General features: G+C 40.7%; 1 protein-coding gene across 1 annotated transcript; it reads left to right on the top strand.

Annotated features, from left to right (window-relative positions):
• Positions 1-4,842: 4,842 nt before the first annotated feature.
• On the top strand, positions 4,843-17,852 carry LOC134405795 (interferon-induced protein 44-like). The gene is made up of 8 exons (XM_063137051.1): positions 4,843-4,923; positions 6,009-6,508; positions 6,590-6,641; positions 8,795-8,990; positions 11,774-11,923; positions 13,229-13,394; positions 14,475-14,575; positions 17,609-17,852. The coding sequence occupies exons 2-8, from the start codon at positions 6,016-6,018 to the stop codon at positions 17,786-17,788; spliced, it is 1,338 nt and encodes a 445-aa protein (XP_062993121.1). The 5' UTR covers positions 4,843-4,923; positions 6,009-6,015; the 3' UTR covers positions 17,789-17,852.

The following is a 17,852-nucleotide window of genomic DNA, read 5'->3' as shown; positions in this document are numbered from 1 at the left end:
TTTGTTAGTGCTCTTTATATAATAATAAAGATTTGTTATATTATGCCAAGGATGACCAATTGATGTATTCTTTGGGGAGTTACTCATTGCCCCAGAAGAGTGTATTTTTATATTGGAGCATTAGAAACTTATGAAAATGTATTTTCCCTGCACAAACTGATTGCCTCATGGAGGTGTGCAAAGCCTCCTCCCCCAATTTGCCCTCTTTCTGGAAGAATCCCCTCGGTGGGTGCAATGCCAGCATGCCCTACTGTTATCTACTGGTTTGCAAGACTGCGTGACTCGGAAGATGTCATTCTGCTGTGGAATTCATGGGTCAGTTTCATAGAAATCCAAAATAAGGTAAATCTCTCAGGTTTCTCCAAAATCCTTATACATTCCATATCAGCTTAAAGAATACAGGAGTGGGGAATATTTGGATTAAGAGGCCTGTTTTCAGGTACCCGCACATGGAACACTGTAGCATTATTTAGGTGAGGGGGCATTTCGCTGTTGTTAATCTATCATGAAAATTCCTGCTGGGACCCAAATTTATTTATTTATTACCGAATCACTGTAAGAGTGAAGTTTCTCCCCCACCCCTTTCTATTATAAATCTCTCCGTTGTTCTCAGCTCTCCCAAGCTGCATTAAACTCCTGATTTGAAAAAAAGTTCCATATGAATAATTACCTCATCATGCCTTCCCTGGTCTTTAATTGAAGTCTGGGAAGCCAAGTAGGCTACAGGCTACTGGGGAGATAAAGGCAGGGCACTCAAATATCCCTAAGTCACCTCAGAAGTAAAGTAAGCAGACGAAGCCTGAACCCAACCCATGATAATTTTCTTTGAATTTCTTTTTGAAACCAATATTTTTTTCTGTCAAATTGAATGAGGATGATTGAAAAAAGAAAAACGTGGAAGAAATTTTCAGCACAGAACTATTATATACAAGTGGAAATGTGTATGTGTTTGTTTAATACCTTTTGTTTCCATTTCCCCTTAATATTTTCACACACTACCCTTCCGCCATGCAGCACGGTTACAGAAGCTCAGGCCTGGAGACCAAATCTGGCCCTCCAGAGCCCTCAGTCTGGCCCTCCAGGATTCCCAATGTGGCCACACCCCTTACCCCTGGCCCCATCCCCTTTCTCCAACCGTTTGGTGGTTTCTTGACTTTTATGAAGATCCCCCCTCTCATTCTAAAAGATTGAGATGCCTTCCCTAAGAATCTGAGAAATTACCCCATTGTGGGTTATCGTGTCATCTGGCAGGAAAATTTTAAGCCATGGTGGCTTATTTGCCCAAAATAACCCATGGGAAAACAGTACCACTGCTCTGCAGGAGGATAGAGGGTGTAGGGAAGGATCACATTACGCATAGTAACTTAATAGGTCAAGCACAGTAATTTATTAGCTTGGTTGTGTGGTGAGGCATCGTGGACTAATTCTAAAATAAAATACTGAATAGCTTAAGCCCTTGTGGACTAAAGTGATGTCCCAATGTGGCCAGTTTCTTGCCTTGGCAAGAATCTATTAGGTACCCATAGGCCAGCATCTCAGACTCAGACCTCACAAATCTGCAATACAGAGATAATAATGGTCACCCATCTTGCAAGGTTGTTGAAAGGATTTCAGTAAGATGTGTCTGAAGCTCTAAACTTTTATATGAAATGAACTTGCAGTCCCCAATACAAACTCCAGTCTTTAGCATCATTTGGCTCCACAGGCAGAGCACATCGATTGCAACCATGGAGGGGTGGGGGCAGGGGAACCCATTCCATGATGTGGATGCATGGTGTTATTCCTACATATAAACCTAATGAGGTGGAAAGTCAACATTAGGGTTTGGCTGGGGTATGGAAAAGAGAACAGTACATCTGCTGAAACACCATTTCATACTCAGTAAATTTGTCTAGATTAGAATAGTAATAAAGAGTAGAAAAAATAACATTCATTTTACATCTACTTTGGCAAATGATTTGGCAGGACGGTTGGGTGGTGTTTGGGCTACCATTTCCCACATGAAATGATCTTGACTATATCTTCAGTGATGTAACACTTTCTCTTGTTTTACACACAACCCCCTATCTCAGTTTTGCAGGAGTTTTGCCAAAGAACAGCCAAAATGAAGAAAAGAGCCTCAGGGCTAGTCAAATAATATCACAAAGGAATTTGTGGCATCTGAGACATTCAGGCATACACTTTCATGGATAAAGTGGACTACAGTCCATGAAAGCTTATGCTGGCCTTCTCCAACCTGGTCCTCTCTGGATGTTGGACTAGAATTCCCACAATTCATAGCCACATCTATCTATCTACCTATCTATTATTTATTTAAAACATTTTCTAGTGTGTGGCAGGTTGGAGAAGTCTGGATTGTGCTATAATCAGTGGCAAAACATGGCGGTTCTTGAATAATAGTTGAACTGAATAAAAAAAAGTTGAAAAACATTTTTTTCAATCATAACACCAGCCCTCTTTCAAACCACAACACACCTTGGGCAAAGGGGCATGTGTGGCAAGTGATGAAGGGCAGGAACCCATTGGGATGCACATGTTACTATTTAACCACAGGGCTCTGGGACATATATTCACAATGCATGATATCAGCTATCAGGTTCGACAGAACTCCTTTTAAAAGCATCTATCTGAGTGAGGGCATTTTGTGCCCCCCCTTTTTTTTTTTACTAATTTGCCAATATCAATATCCCCAAAATATTCATGAATGAAAACTCATGCAAATAAAAACAAAGTTAAAGAGAAAATAAAATAAATCAGCACTGTATAGGATCCTTAATTATAAAATCTGATGATAACATAATAATGACACACACTAAATAAAAACCCTAATTGGGGTTGATCTGAAAAATATTACAAGATAAGCCAAACTCATTTCAACACAAAAGTCAGTGCTCTAATAACATCACAAGAAATCTATAAATAAATAAATAACAATTAGAAATTAGTGGTTGTAAAATAAAACAACAGTCAATTTTTTTAAAAAAAAACTTTGACAAAATAGACAAGTCTCTACCACTACTTTACCAATTAACTTAAATACAAGTGAAACAGAAGTGGAGGGGGGCGAGGTAGGAGAAGAGAAGAGGAATATCTTTACACTCAGAATCCTTTTTGTAGATACAGCATTCTCTCAGTTTTGAAGGGATCTTGCAAGAAATGTATGTTTTAGAGCGCAGTGCTATGCATGTTTAGACAGTAAAAAAATGTCCCACAACTCCCAGCATTCCCCATCCAACCATACCGGCTGAGGAATGCTGGGGGTTGTAGGACATTTTTTCTGTCTAAACTTGCATAAAATTTGTCTTAGTCAGGCGCCCTCCATTCCTAAGTGCATTTTCTATTGTATACGGGAGAAGCATGAATCCGATAAGAAGGAGGGAGCTAGCTGTTTCTTGTAAATCTCTTTAGTTTCATTTCCGTTTCCTCTTTTCCGAGAACTGCAGGCTCATCCAGAGACTTGGGAGGGTTACGTTGCAGCAAACTTCCAGATCGAAAAGCGAAGAAAAAGCGCAGTAAGAACATAGGTTTCTTTAAGATCTCTTGTTAGCTAAAGAGGAACTCGGGTTTTATTCATATGTTTCGGAGATGTCGGTGCACTTGCTGCCTTTATCTACGAGGAATGTGAATCTCTCTTGAGGGAGGAAACTCAGGGCGGCATTGCTAGAGTTTGAAACAAAAAAAGTACGCCTTAATTTTGTGTATTTTGTGTATTGCTTAAGGTGTATTACGCCTTAATTTTGTGTACTGCTGGTCCCCCTCCCCCACCCGTATCGTGGCTTCCTGTTTGCTTTTTCGTTTTGTTTTTCGACCATTAGATGGGGAAGGGGTGCATCAGCCTTGATGAAGATCACCGCTGAAAACTATTATGAATTAACACCAGCGACATACAACCATACACGGTGCAAGCCTATACGCACTTACTCAGAGCCAAACTGCCCTGAAGATGTTCCTTTCTCACATACGAAGTGCAGAAGCACCGATCTGGATTGGGTACCTACTGTGGAGGATGGGAAGGGGATTTAACCCTACCCACCGCTCAGAGTTGGCCTGATCTGGATTGCCCGCTGGTTGTAATTGTCTTTGCCCAAAAGTGATCCACTTGTAAAGGATTACTTTTGAGCAATGAAAATTACACAGGGGAGGGGCAATCCAGAGGAAAGTGTTAAAAATCCACTCGTTCCCAAACTAGGTTGATAATTTGGTAGCTTAATGTGGCCCTTGGCCCTCAGGAGTAAATCCTACCATGTTGCATGGAACCCTAAAAAGTGTGTTCAAGATTGCAGTCACAGTGGGCAAACTAAAAGCATAAATCTGTGCCAGCTTCATAGAATGCCAGCCCCATTGACTTAACTGGGTTTATTCACCCAAGTGTGCTGTCGTTTGTGTCTTCAGCAGAGACAAAGCCCTGTTGAACTCAATGCCTAGCGCTGTGGTTTTGGCTAACTCCTAAAATGCTTAGGATGTGACTGTAAGGTGGCAATCGTGTGCACACTTCCTTGGGAGTAGGCCCATTGAATTCAGGTCCAAATTAGCCATCGCGTGTTAAAGTGTGCCTTTGCTCCCCTGCTCCTCCCTTGCTGTGCTCATGAGAAAATCCATTTTATGAAGTTGTTCTTCGTGTGGGGAGGGAATCCAATTGCAGGTATTTAATGTCACATCTACTTTGGCTCTGAGTGGCATTTCCAAGTAAACAAGTGTAGGGTTGGGCTGCATATGAGTGTCTGGGCTTTCTCATGATCTTCAGTCAATGAATGAAGATCTTTGCAAAACTGATCCATAGGGTATAGCCTAATGTAGGATAAGCCCTGTGCAGAGCATCATGTGTGAAGGTCAAACACAGGTCTATTTTGAGAGGTGTTTGTAGGCAGTGGAAAGCTGCATACATTTCCTGGTACTGCAACATATTTTTATTCTTCTAAGAAGGTGAGATTAATAGGATGCGTTCTTACCTGCTTGAGTTCTGCCCACTTGGTGGCTCAGTGTGAAGGGTTTTTTAATCCTTTCCTCCCTCACTATTGTCCTGAATTGGGTTGTTGTCATCCCCACTTGTAATTACATGGTGTTTTGCAAATTGATCACAGCAAACTTTCAAAGAGGGGACTAATTCTGTTTCAGGGTCAGATTGTAATAAATCCTTCACAACCAGAGGACCAGATTAAAACCCCTGGAGGGCCAGATTTGACTCTGGGCCTGAGGATGTGAACCCTTGCTTTAGAATGACCAGGACTTTGACTGGAGCACCAGCCAGACTAACTGGAAAATCCCCCAGAGCCCTCTGGAAACCATTGGGATCCATTTGCCTCCAAAGGTTGGAAGGGATGGACCATACTAATAGGTCCAGGGGTCAATTGTGGGTGGGAATAGGGGGAAAGGGCTGCTGAAAGATTCTTTGTTGTTTTGCTTCGAGAGAAGAACTTTGCTATCCCATTGCAAATTATTCACACAATACTGTTCTTCGGCCCACTTAATATTCAGTTATCAAATTTACACAACTCTTTCTTGGGCCTTTTTATAGCACGTTCCCAGGTGATAGCATAGGGTTAATTCCCATAATTTAGTTGAAGCTCAGCCCCTGTGTATCTAGCATTTGTTACCAGGGAAAGTCTGTAAATGTTTATTCAGAGTCAAAATACACATGACTTCAAAAATGTACTTAGTGGCTATGTCTTTCTTTCTTTCTTTTTCTTGTGGCACCTTAAATACTAACACATTTGTGTTAGCATAAAATTCCGTGGATGAAGTGGACTCAAGTTCACAAAAACTTATGCAAACCTCTCCTGATCGGGCACCCCCATATATACTACAAGTCCCTCCCTCCCTAGCCATCATGGCTGTTGTCTTTACATGGTTACTTTAGGATCCCTTGCTATATGGTGAGGAACTTGAGTTTTGCATAGGTTTCCTCTAAGGTATCCGTAGAGAACAAAGTATACCTCTTGGAAGCTGCTGAAGATGCATGTATGAAACCTGAAAGGCTACCTATGTTATATCTCTTCTTTCTCTTTTAGATTTACGATGGCTGATGGCAAATCTAGATTGACCCAAGAGAAGAAAAAGGTGTTACTGCAGTTACTGCGATGCGAGTCCCTGAGCCTTCTGTATAAGGCAACTGTACATGGCTACCATGTTAACACATTTCATGCCATATGCAATAAACAAGGCCCAACTGTAGTGGTGGCATACAATAAAAGTGGTTACATTTATGGAGGCTTTACTGCTCAGAGTTATAGTTCATCTGGGCAATATCTACAAGATGAAAAAGCTTTCCTCTTTAGATTGAAGGGGAAAAAGAAGGAGCCACTAAAAATTCCATTCAAATCTGCCAGTCGGGCAGTAAATGACACTCCTTCATATGGCCCTAATTTTGGAGATGGAGCACTTATATTTCTGTATCAAAATAGTTCAGCGGTTTTTACAAATCCAAACATTGCCAATTACACGTTCTGTGCAGGAGACTTACATGGAAATGACAATACTCTCTTGGAATGTGAAGTATATCGAGTTGAAGGTGAGTTGAAATAAAGAGGAAATGTTTCCTTTTTGAAGTCAGTTGATTTGAACACTCATGCTTTTCTAACGTTTTCCTTAGGTCTTGGTGCTTTGCTGGAAAATCCATTGCGAAAGGTTGAATGGACAGCTGGGTAGGTTCATGACTTGAGCATCTCTTTCTCACACCCTGTGACCTTGCAGAATTGGGCAGTTGCTTGTGAAAAAGAAGACCCTAATGTCACTTAATTACATTGTAAAAACCCTACAGATGAACTAAGGCATCTTTTGACAATCTAATCCCCTCCAAATGTGTTAGAGTACAACTCCCATCATTGCAAGCTAGCATGGGACTTGTACTCCATCACACCTGAAGAGCACCTTTTGGGGGAATCTCCTCTAAAGCATCTGTAGAGAACACAGTGCTTCTCATCGGTTTCTTTCTCTGAAGTTTTCTGCTTCTAGATAGTCTTCATTTTGACAGCATTACCCCCAGCTACATTCAAAGAACAAAATCCCTTCTGTTTAATTTATTCTGTTTAAAAGATTTGTATTTTCCCATGCACCAAGAAGCATGGAAATGGTAAATTAAGGCACCTGACCTTAGCTGCAGTAAAAATGGCCTAGAATTTAATATACAAAAAGGAAGAATAGTCTCAGGATGCTATAAATGAATGTATTGGGAAAAAAGCCCAACATATTTCAGTCTCTTGCTTTTTATTAGGTTTTCTTCAGGGGTCTGTAACAATACATATAAAAAAACATGAATGGGACAACACAGAACTAAAATAATTTTCAATTAGAAGAGCACACTGCAAGCACAGCCTGTGAATACTTGTAAAGAATAACATAATTTCAATATTACACATAAAAAGTTCATAGAACACATTTCAAGTAAGGCCTGTGCATATATTTAATCAGTATAAAAGAATTAAAATATTACATACTCGCTTGTAACAATGTCTGCAGAAATTATTTGCAACAGATTATCTTGCCATAAACTCTGGCAACGATGTGATGCGCTGAAGGCTTGAATTTAATACATTACACTTCCATGCGCCCATGGTTCCCCTTGGTCTTTTAGTTCTAAACCTCATCTCTGAAAACTGGAGAAACACAGATGATCAGGACAATACTGGGAAAGGGCTACTTAATTACCTTGGCCCTCTGCTCTTCCTTGGGGTTAGAGATAATGGTAGACAGACTGAGTCTGGGGAGGAGAAGGTCAATAGATTAAGGATGCAGAGAGGAACGGATAAGGACAGTCAGGCATTTGGTCTGTGCCTATGGTGATGAGGTAACATATGTCAGCAGGAAACAGGAGGTGACTCCTGCCTATATGTGTAATTAGATCTGGCTTCTGGTTCTGCCAGGTCTAAGCCGTTAGGTCCTTTTGGTTACCAGGATGAAACAAGCCACCTATGCCAAAAGGTGAGAGTTTATTGATAGAAAATGGATGCAGAATATATACATGCAAAGAAAGTTTGCACCTCTTTCCAGCTAATCAAGCTGTCATAGCTGGGTGTCTATTGGAGTCTCCACGATAGATAGAAGCTGTCCCTTTGAGCCACAGCAGGTTCTTCAGGCTGACTGTACACTTTGCAAGACTGTATTGTATAGGTGTTTCTGCTAGATTCATGCCTATGTCCTTAGGAGCAGACAGGCTGCATCTCCACCACCCCCACCACCCCCGAAGAAGCAGAGGTGCTTCCTCTCGCTGGTTCCCAGCTTGGGAAACTAATTGCCTGTCTAGTGCCTGGTTAGGAGTGAAAAATCTATGAAGTCCATATTTCTGCTCACTAACAAGCTTACTACAATAAGAGCAACTGTAGAATGGGCTTACTGCTTACGTACATCCAGGGCAAGCAACCTGGTGTTCTGAAGATGTTTTGGACTACACTCCTCTAATTCCTAACATTTGGCCATGTTGCCCAAGGAAGATAGGAGTCTCAGTTTACTCATCCTTGCCATGCTTCCTGGTGCATGAGTAAATTTTTAAGCACCTTAACTTTTCTCTTAAACTGATGTATTTTTGATCTTTGACTTCCCCTGTCTTTTGAAAAGGGAATTCACCAACTTGTATTAACTATTGGGAGGTGGAGACAGCAAATGCTAACTTTACTGAAACTCTATAAGAGGTTTTTACAGTTCTTTTTCTTCACTAATTGTTACGTTCGTCCTCCTTTCAAGTATTTTTCAGAGATTTTTTTTGACCTCACTTAAAATACATTCATACGTACATGGATATGCTTACAGATATTTACCTAATATGACCAATACACATAGATGCATTTTTCTATCTTATTAGGCAAAGAGAAAAACTGATGGATGAAATAAGAACTTTCAAGCCTTCCTTGAATTCCGTGCCAAAGCTTCGGGTCCTGTTGTTAGGGACAGTCGGAGCAGGGAAGTCCAGCTTTTTCAACTCCGTGAATTCTGCTTTTCAAGGCTATGTGGCAAGCGACGCCTTAGCAGGATCAGATTCCACAAGTGTAACTATGCAGGTAGCTCTGCACTGCTAAATCTGAAATTAAAATGCGTTCTTGTTAATTAGTATTTTGAATTAATATTTCCCCTGATTTTTGAAATACGTTTTTCTGTCAAATTTTGATTCTTGTATTTTGCCAAGAGGAGAATTCTACTGTCACACTTGTGTGGAAGTAACCCATGGTCCAAGCTAATCCACCCAACAAAAGTTCCATTTGCACTTAGTGTATCTAAATATCCAGTGCAATATAGACAGAAATCATTGTTTATTTATGTTTTTGGTAGATTTTTGTCCTACATTGTGACTAGGCTCAAAGTGGATCACAATATGCATAAAATAAGAACATAAGAAGTGCCATGCTGGATCAGACCAAGGGTCCATCTAGTCCAGCACTCTGTTCACACAGTGGCCAACCTGCCATCGGCCAGGGATGAACAAGCAGGACATGGTGCAACAGCACTCTCCCACTCATGTTCCCCAGCAACTAGTGCACACAGGCTCACCACCTCAAATTCTGGAGATAGCACACAACCATCAGGGCTAGTGGCCATTGATAACCTTTGCCTCCAGGAATTTATCCAACCCCCTTTTAAAGCCATCCAGATTGGTGGCCATCACTAAATCCTGTGGTAGTGAGTTCCATAATTTAACTATGCGCTGTGTGAAGAAGTACTTCCTTTTATTTGTCCTGGATCTCCCACCAGTTTCATGGGATGACCCCGGGTTCTAGTATTTTGAGAGAGGGAGAAAAATGTCTCCCTATTCACATTCTTCATACCATGCATAATTTTGTACACCTCTATCATGTCTCCCCTTAGTCTCCTTTTTTCCAAGCTAAACAATCCCAGTTGATGTAACCTTCCCTCATAGGGGAGATGCTCCAGCCCCCTTAATCAATTTAGTTGCCCTTTTCTGCACTTTTTCCAGCTCTATAATATCCTTTTTTGGTGTGGTGACCAGAACTGTACACAGCTCTAAATGTGGTCGCACCATAGATTTGTATAAGGGCAGTATGATACTGGCCATTTTATTCTCAATTCCTATAATGCCTAACATGGAGTTTGCCTTCTTTATAGCGGCTGCACACTGGGTGGACATTTTCATTGAGTTGTCGACCACAGTCCCAAGATCTCTTCCTTGTTTGGTTACCGCCAGCTCAGATCCCATTAGGTTATACTTGAAGTTGGTTTTTTTCCCCCCAACGTGCATCACCTTACACTTGCTTACATTGAACTGCATCTGCCATTTGGATGGCCACTGTCCCAGCTTGGAGAGATCCCTTTGGAGCTCTTCACAATCCCTTTGTGTTTTAACAACCTTAAATAATTTGGTGTCATCAGCAAACTTGGCCACTTCACTGCTTACTCCTAATTCCAGATCATTTATGAACACGTTGAAAAGAATTGGTCCCAATACCGATCCCTGTGGGACCCCACTATTTACTTCCCTCCATCGGGAGAATTGACCATTTATTCCTACTCTCTGCTATGGAAGCCTAAAAGGCTATGGAAACATTAAATGAGTACATTAGAAGCCATACGTTAAAAAAAAAATCCTAGAAGGAGCAAATGATTGATGCTGTATTCTCTTGGTCCCTCTCCCCTGGATTCTTTATTACTAAGTCTTAAGTTGATCTTAGATGGCCCTGTGGTGGCTGAGGGGAGTTTCTAGTTGGAGAAGGCATCTGTTGTTTTATCAGTTCTCCTGTAATCTCTATTCTTCTGAGCAATTTACATGTAGCTGATGACTTTTTTTCTCCACAAGCAAGTCAAAAAGAAGTTGAAACAGACTTCTTCTCATCTGTTTTCATTGCAGAAGAAGTTAGAGAGATGCCTCTAAGGCATGGAGTGTGTCTGATTTTTCCCCTTTTTTTGCATGAAGCACGTCTGTGAACTGCCCAGAGAGCTCTAGCTATTGGGTGGTATAGAAATATAATAAATAAATAAATAAATAAATAAATAAATAAAATTAGTTTGCTTAGACAAAGGATGCAATTATAAAAGTTAGATGGAAAATAAAAAAGTAACAAGTCATTAAAGCTGGATAACATTCACACTAGGGTTCTTTAATTCTTTAAAAATCAAATTTAAAATCACTGGACTATCAATTAAAATAATTGTTAAAATTGTTCCTCTTTCCAGAAGATTTGTAGTGAATGAATTGGATCCAGGTTCTGAGTTCCATGGACGGAAGGACACCATGCAAAGACCGTGCATTGAAACTAGTTGCATCTGTATGTGTGCGGTGTATAAAAAACACCAGGGTACTCAAAGGAAAAAATAAAGTGGAATGGCTTCGGAAGGGATGGATCATCCACTTTTCTCTCCCTCCAATTTAGGATTCCTCTGCCATTGACTAAACCATAAACATTTCAGTTTAAACTTTTTTCCAGGTAAATAGATGGAAAGCTTGAAAAAGGCTAGAAATATTAACAAGCTTTCCTAAGAAAGAATTTGCATAGAATTTGCAAGGGGAGTCAAACATCACCAACCATCAACAAACATGTAGATAAAGATGTTCCAGTGGAAATGCTCTTGTAGCTTTTGTGGCTGTATTTTAAACTAGTTCATTGGTAACCAGCAGTTTACCTTCCAAGTAAACTTATACAAATTCTCTTATAGTGATGAGACTTCTATTATTTTGCACAGATTATTATTATCATTATCATATCATTTACATTTATATACCGCCCCATAGTCGAAGCTCTCAGAGCGGTTTACAAAGATTAGTAGCAGTTGTTTGTTCTTTACAAATGTGAAAGAGAAGTGGATAGGAATGTTTTTTAATTCTGCTTTATAGTATAGAACCTATGAAGTTGAAACTGCAGATGGAAAGCCACTGTCCATCGTTTTCTGTGACACCATGGGACTAGAAGAGAAAGAAGGAGCTGGCCTGAACATTGATGAACTACCCAGCCTTTTAAAAGGCCACGTTCCAGATAGGTACCAGGTAGGAGGCATTACCTAACTCTCTGTGGCCAAATTCAGATAAAGACATATTCATTTTGGAACCTCTGTTTACATTTCTAGCTTGCTGCAGTTGATGCAGACTTCACAATTGCTGTAGCCCGCCATCATCTTCACATTCTGTAGCCTGTGACATGACTAGAGTGATTGGCACATGCATCACTCAGGAATGACAGCTACTCAAAAACACTATTGCATGAAGGCTGGTCCATGTAGCTCTTCATCTGGCATCACATGAATATCCCTCCATGCCATCCAAACTCCTCTTTTTCTATGGCTTTCCATCACCTGGTAAACATGATTGGAACCATGTGGGAAGTTGTTCTCTCAGAGCAGGTTGCCATATTGAGCAGCTGCTCTGTACAAGGTTTAATTTTTAAGCCTTGGATGTGTGAATTAGAACTCTTGCTCTGATTTTTGCTGTCCTTAGCATTTTGGTGTGTGTGTGTGTGTAATGTGTTGCTCCATTATTGTCCCCATTCTTGATCCTTAAATATTCTTGATCCTTAAATATTTAGAATAATATTCTAAATATTTGATCCTTAAACAGTCAAACCAAAGTCAGTTGAATACTGTTGAAGCTATTGCTCCTGCTTTACTTAAAATGGTGGTGTTGGCAGAAATGCCTGAAGTGCCACCACCAGTTCCTATAGAAGAGGACTACGAGGAGCATGAAGGAAATCACCTGCCATAACAATACTCAGTGCTAGATTGGTCTGGTGTGAAAAACACACTGTTGATTTAAATCCCTCTACCCTACCTATGGCATGGTTACTGTTTTTGCGTAGTTCCATGAGTATTCAAGGTAGTTTATAGAGTTCAAGAAGACAGGTCCCCACCCCAATGATCTTAAAATCTTAAGTTCAACACAGGGAAGTAGAGGCAGGAGTGAACAGGAAAAGCATATGTAATTTTTTCCAGTATAGGTGTTTACGTGTAGTTATAGGCTGAGATTCTGGACACTTCTGGTCATGAGGTTCTTGAAGGGGAAATAGAAGGTGGGCAACGGCTCCAGAGGGTCCTGCTGGAGGAAGAGTGGCTGGTGGGCTAATTCACCACTTCTCCAGCTCTGCCACTTGATGTGGGCACCTCACCCTGCTTCATGGGTGGGCTGGCCCTGTGTTTCACATATAAAGCCTGAATCTTCCTAGGACACAATTGTATTCTGTGTTTTCAAGTATTTCATGCATTTTTATACATGTTTAGATTTTCAAGGACTTCCTTATAGGGATCTGCTCCTGTTCTAGCTACCCTCAATAATGGCTGCTATTACCTTTTTCTTTTTTAGTTTAATCCATGTGCTATTTTAAACCCAAATGCCCCAGACTACATCAAGAGCCCATCTTTGAAAGACCAGATTCACTGTGTTGTGCTTATTATCGATGGGTCCAAGGTTGAGATCCTGCCTGAAAAGCTGGAAGCAAAGTTGAGAAAAATTCGGAAAGAAACATCCGGTCAGTTCTTTATTTGTTTGTTCTGTGCATCCTGAAACCAATATTTCATTTGGTGACATCTTACTGAAATGCGGTCTTTAGCAAAAAGTGGTGGCTCTCAACCCAATTGATCTTCAGTATGTGAGAGTGTTGAGCCATTATTGTGAGTTGATATGTGCTTGATAAACTTAGGTTGGCAACCTGAAAAGGGCATAATATTCCTATTTGGAGTGGACAGTCTTCTCCAAAGTAGATGGTTAGGGACTTTATGGTGCCATGTCAGATTTGACCCTGTGGTCTTTTTTAGAGCCCATCACCTGTTTTACCAGACAGGGGCCACTGCCCGGAGTTCTGACCATACAGTATAACTTGGAACACATAGAAGGACAATTCACTGGGAAGGCTAGGTTTCCCCTCAAAACTATGAGATCCTATATTCAAACTAGATTCAACTCTAAGGTTCAGTTACTCCCAGGGTCCAAGGGCTTTCGCTGGGGCATATGCCCTGCTTCAAATTCCGACTTGCTCAAATCCCCAGTATCTTTTTTCATGTCACTGTATTGCAGTTCTGCTGGAGCGACTGACAGTAGCTGGATGTCCTCTACCCAAGATGGATTGAGTGTTCTGGGTTCAGGTGACACATGTGGGTTGTTTTTTTAAAATTAACCCACCCCATGGAAACCTGTCTAGATTCGCACAGAATGGAAACCCATCGTGGGTTGTTTCAACAATGGGTAGCAGTGTCGTGCAAATCCAGTAATGGAGTCCATAAATTAGGGGTGGGGAACCTATGGCCCTCCTGATGTTCGGGGACAACTCCTATGATGTCTGACTATTGGCTATGCCGACTGGGGCTAATGGTAGTTGGAGTTGGATAACATCTGGAGGACTGCGAGTTTTCCATTCCTGCTCTCCCTGGAAGGATGTTGTGATGCTCTAGACAAAGTAATTACTTTCATTTCACTTTTTAAAAATATGGATTCAAAGAGATTTGTTTAAATTATTGCTAAGAAACAATTGTGACGTCTATTCACAGCTCAAAAGATTGGACAATCCATAGGTTGTAGTACTGTCATTTTTATTAGTCTTGTCTTCCTACAGAGGTGCCACTGCTTGTAATAATAACTAAAGTGGATGAAGTTTGTTCTGCTCTTGCGGAAGATGTTTCAGATGTATACAGAAGCAAAGCTGTTGTGGAGCAGGTAAACATTACTTATCATTTTGAATATTTATTTATTTATTTTATTGCGTTTGTACGCAATAAAATAAATAATGCTTAATGTCTGGGTGGTTCACATAAGATAAAAACACTTAAAAACAATATACAAAAATTATAAACCAGAAAAACATGCAAAATGCACATACATTTAAAACCACTATAACAACTTTACATTTTTTTTAATTAACTGAGAGCAAGGCAGTAATCGTCTTACAACAGCCCTCCTCACCCTGGCACTGTCCAGATGTTTTTGACTACAACTCCCAGGATTCCTGATGGGAGTTGGAGTCCAACATGTCTGGAGGTTCTTACATTGCAAGTCTTCATTGAGCATGCTTATTTCTTCCTTCATTTTTGCTACCCTAGGGAACGAATGCTTACCAGAGCCATGCCCTTAAAGGCTGCCGCATGGAATAAATGTAAAAGCCGAACAAGTAATTAAGGCCTCATTCGTAGGTTGTTTTCTGCGTTTCAGCTGTCCTCCTCTGCACACTTAGATCCCACTGAGATCAGTGAGACTTATTTCCACCTCAACATGCCCAGCATTGCCCAGTTAGTAGCGATTCTGGGTCTTCAGATTGGATGTTCTCCTCCACTCTATGAAATGCCACTATCAGAACCTCATCCTTAAAGGCTGCTTAATGAACCTTTCTTGCCTGGAAAGCACCACATCTGGAAACCATGTGCAAGGAGTACGTGTACTCTCATGTGCAATTTCTGAAAACACTTCTATTTTGCTGTGATTATATGTGAAGCACTCATGTTGGAAGTTAAAGCCAATCACTTGCTTGGAGAACTTCTTGTTTTCCCCTTTTTTTGTGTGTGTGTGTGTCAGCTGTTCCTTGCTGCTGACCTAGAGATAGCTGAAATGTGATGGTCCAAACGATTATGTCTGTCACAACAGAGCTCAAACTGGGAACCATGCCGCTCAGGCACTCACTCCTTGCTCTTTGTGCCACTGATTGGAGATGGAACATCAGACAGTTCAAGCTGGGACAGCATCATCACAGCTTTGGGCCAAAGCACACATTATTTTATAGACAGGGCTAGCAGCAATGTATTTCCTCCTTTTTCACTCTGAAATAAATGCAGGGGTTTGGATCCTGCTGTTAGCATGGGGCACAGGAGGCTTTAACTCTTTGCTTCTACACAGTCCCCTCCCCACAATGTGGATTACAACCCACTCCGCACCAACTATATATATTGCCAAATAGTTATCTGTTTATATTAATCTGTTTATATTAATGGATCAGTATTTAGCAATATTAACTGCATGTGCTGGGGCCCTGGTCTGGATCAGAACTTTCTGTCAAGATATGTCATGCCTTACTAAGCCTATAGAGTGTTTTGGGGGTGCTGGTTAACATGTTGACAAGGGTGATCCCGTAGACGTTGTTTACTTAGACTTGGTGGGGGGCTTTGACAAAGTCCCTCCACCAAGCCCCTGAGAAGTCCTGAGCAACCTTAACAATTATAGAATTAGAGGAGAATTCCACTTCCAGATCAGTAACTGGGTAAAGAACAGAAAGCAGAGAGTAGGAATAAATGGTCCATTTCAGAATGGAGGGATGAAAACAATCCATGTTTTGGGTCCGTTGTGTTTGAATAAATTCATAAATGATCTGGAATTAGGAGTGAGCAGTGAAGTGGCCAGATGTATAGATAACACCAAATTATTTAGGATGGTTAAAATAAAAAGGGATCGAGATGAGCTCCAAAAGGGTCTCTCCAGATTGGGAGAACGAGCATCAAATTGGTCTACATGGTTCAATGTAACCAAGTGTAAAGTGATACACAATGGAGGAAAAAGTTGTGATAACTGTCAGAGAAAGAGATCTTTTTGAGCATGGTAGATAGTGCCAATATCATACTGCTCTTACACAGATCTGGTGTGCAACTGCACTTGGAATACAGCTCTGGACACCGCACTTCAAAAAAATTAGAAATGGTGCAGAAAAGGGCAAACAAACTTCTCAAAGGGCTGGAACAACCTCCCTATGAGGAAAGATTAGAATGGTTTGCACTGTTTAGGTTACAAAAGAGCAAATAAAGGGAGGTATGATAGAGATGTACAAAATTATGCATGGTGTGGAGAAATTGGATAGTGGGGGGGAAATCTCCTTCATAATACCAGAACCAGAGGCCATCCTGTGAAGTTGAATGGTTGGAGATTTTGGGATGATAAAAAGAATTACCTCACACAGTGCATAGTTAAACGATGGAATTCACTACCAGGTATATTGATTGGCACTAACCTTCATGGTTTTAAAGGGGAATTAGACAAATTCATTGAAGATAAGGCTATCAATTTGCTGCTAGTCTTCAAGGCTATATACTACCTCCAATATCAAATGCGGTATACCAGTTGGTGACGAACACAAGCAAGAGGGTGCTATGTGGAAAGCCTACCTGTGGGCTTTCCACAGGGGGCTGGTTGGCCACCATGTGAATGCTGGAGAAGATAGGCCTTTGATCTGATCCATCATGACTCTTCTTACGTTCTTATGACTTCAATGGGGAGAAGCATTAAAGATCCTCTACCCCTCATGCTACAATACTGATCCATATCAGGACTCTTGCGCTTATTCTAACTACACATTTAAGTAATGCTTGCTTTGGGTAATGTTCCACCTTTTTTCTGTTCAGGTACTCTTTTGCCAGAGAGGTGTAAATAAGTGCTTTCTATTTTTCTTATTGGATATGAAGGGAGTTTGTGCACCAAATGACTGCTTCTAAACTGTACACACACGTGTTAAGAAACCTCCCAGGCAATAGCTTAAGAAGACCAACAGTGCCCAAACAATGTGAGACTTAGCATCTGTTGGTAGCTAACAACAACAACAACAATGTTCAACAGTTGGGAAATTCCTAAATTAGTAAAAGACAGCGTGACTTGCAAACCCTGTCATTTCCACCTAGAAAAAACTCCACGAGTAAGAAAAAAGGTTGTTGTTATTATTATTATTACTACCCTAGGCATTTTCTTGTTAACAAATTACATTTTATTTCTCTACAGATGCAGTTAACAGGAGAGAAGCTTGGCATCCCCCTGTGTCAAATAGTTCCTGTTAAGAATTATTCTTCCGAGATAGAAATTAAGGATGATGTTGATATCCTGCTACTCATGGCTGTGAGGCAGATGCTGCGTTTAACTAAAGGCTATTTTAAAAGCTTGCCTTTGGCCAAGGGAAATTAACATTTTGGAGTTTGATGTGTTTATTGAGAGGTATCAATAATTTACGAAAGCCAGGTGGGTCACT

Source organism: Elgaria multicarinata, chromosome 1, assembly GCF_023053635.1.
Source record: "Elgaria multicarinata webbii isolate HBS135686 ecotype San Diego chromosome 1, rElgMul1.1.pri, whole genome shotgun sequence".
NCBI lineage: Eukaryota > Metazoa > Chordata > Lepidosauria > Squamata > Anguidae > Elgaria > Elgaria multicarinata.
The sequence above is the reverse complement of the archived record's forward strand: the minus strand, read 5'-3'. Positions and strand labels throughout refer to the sequence as shown.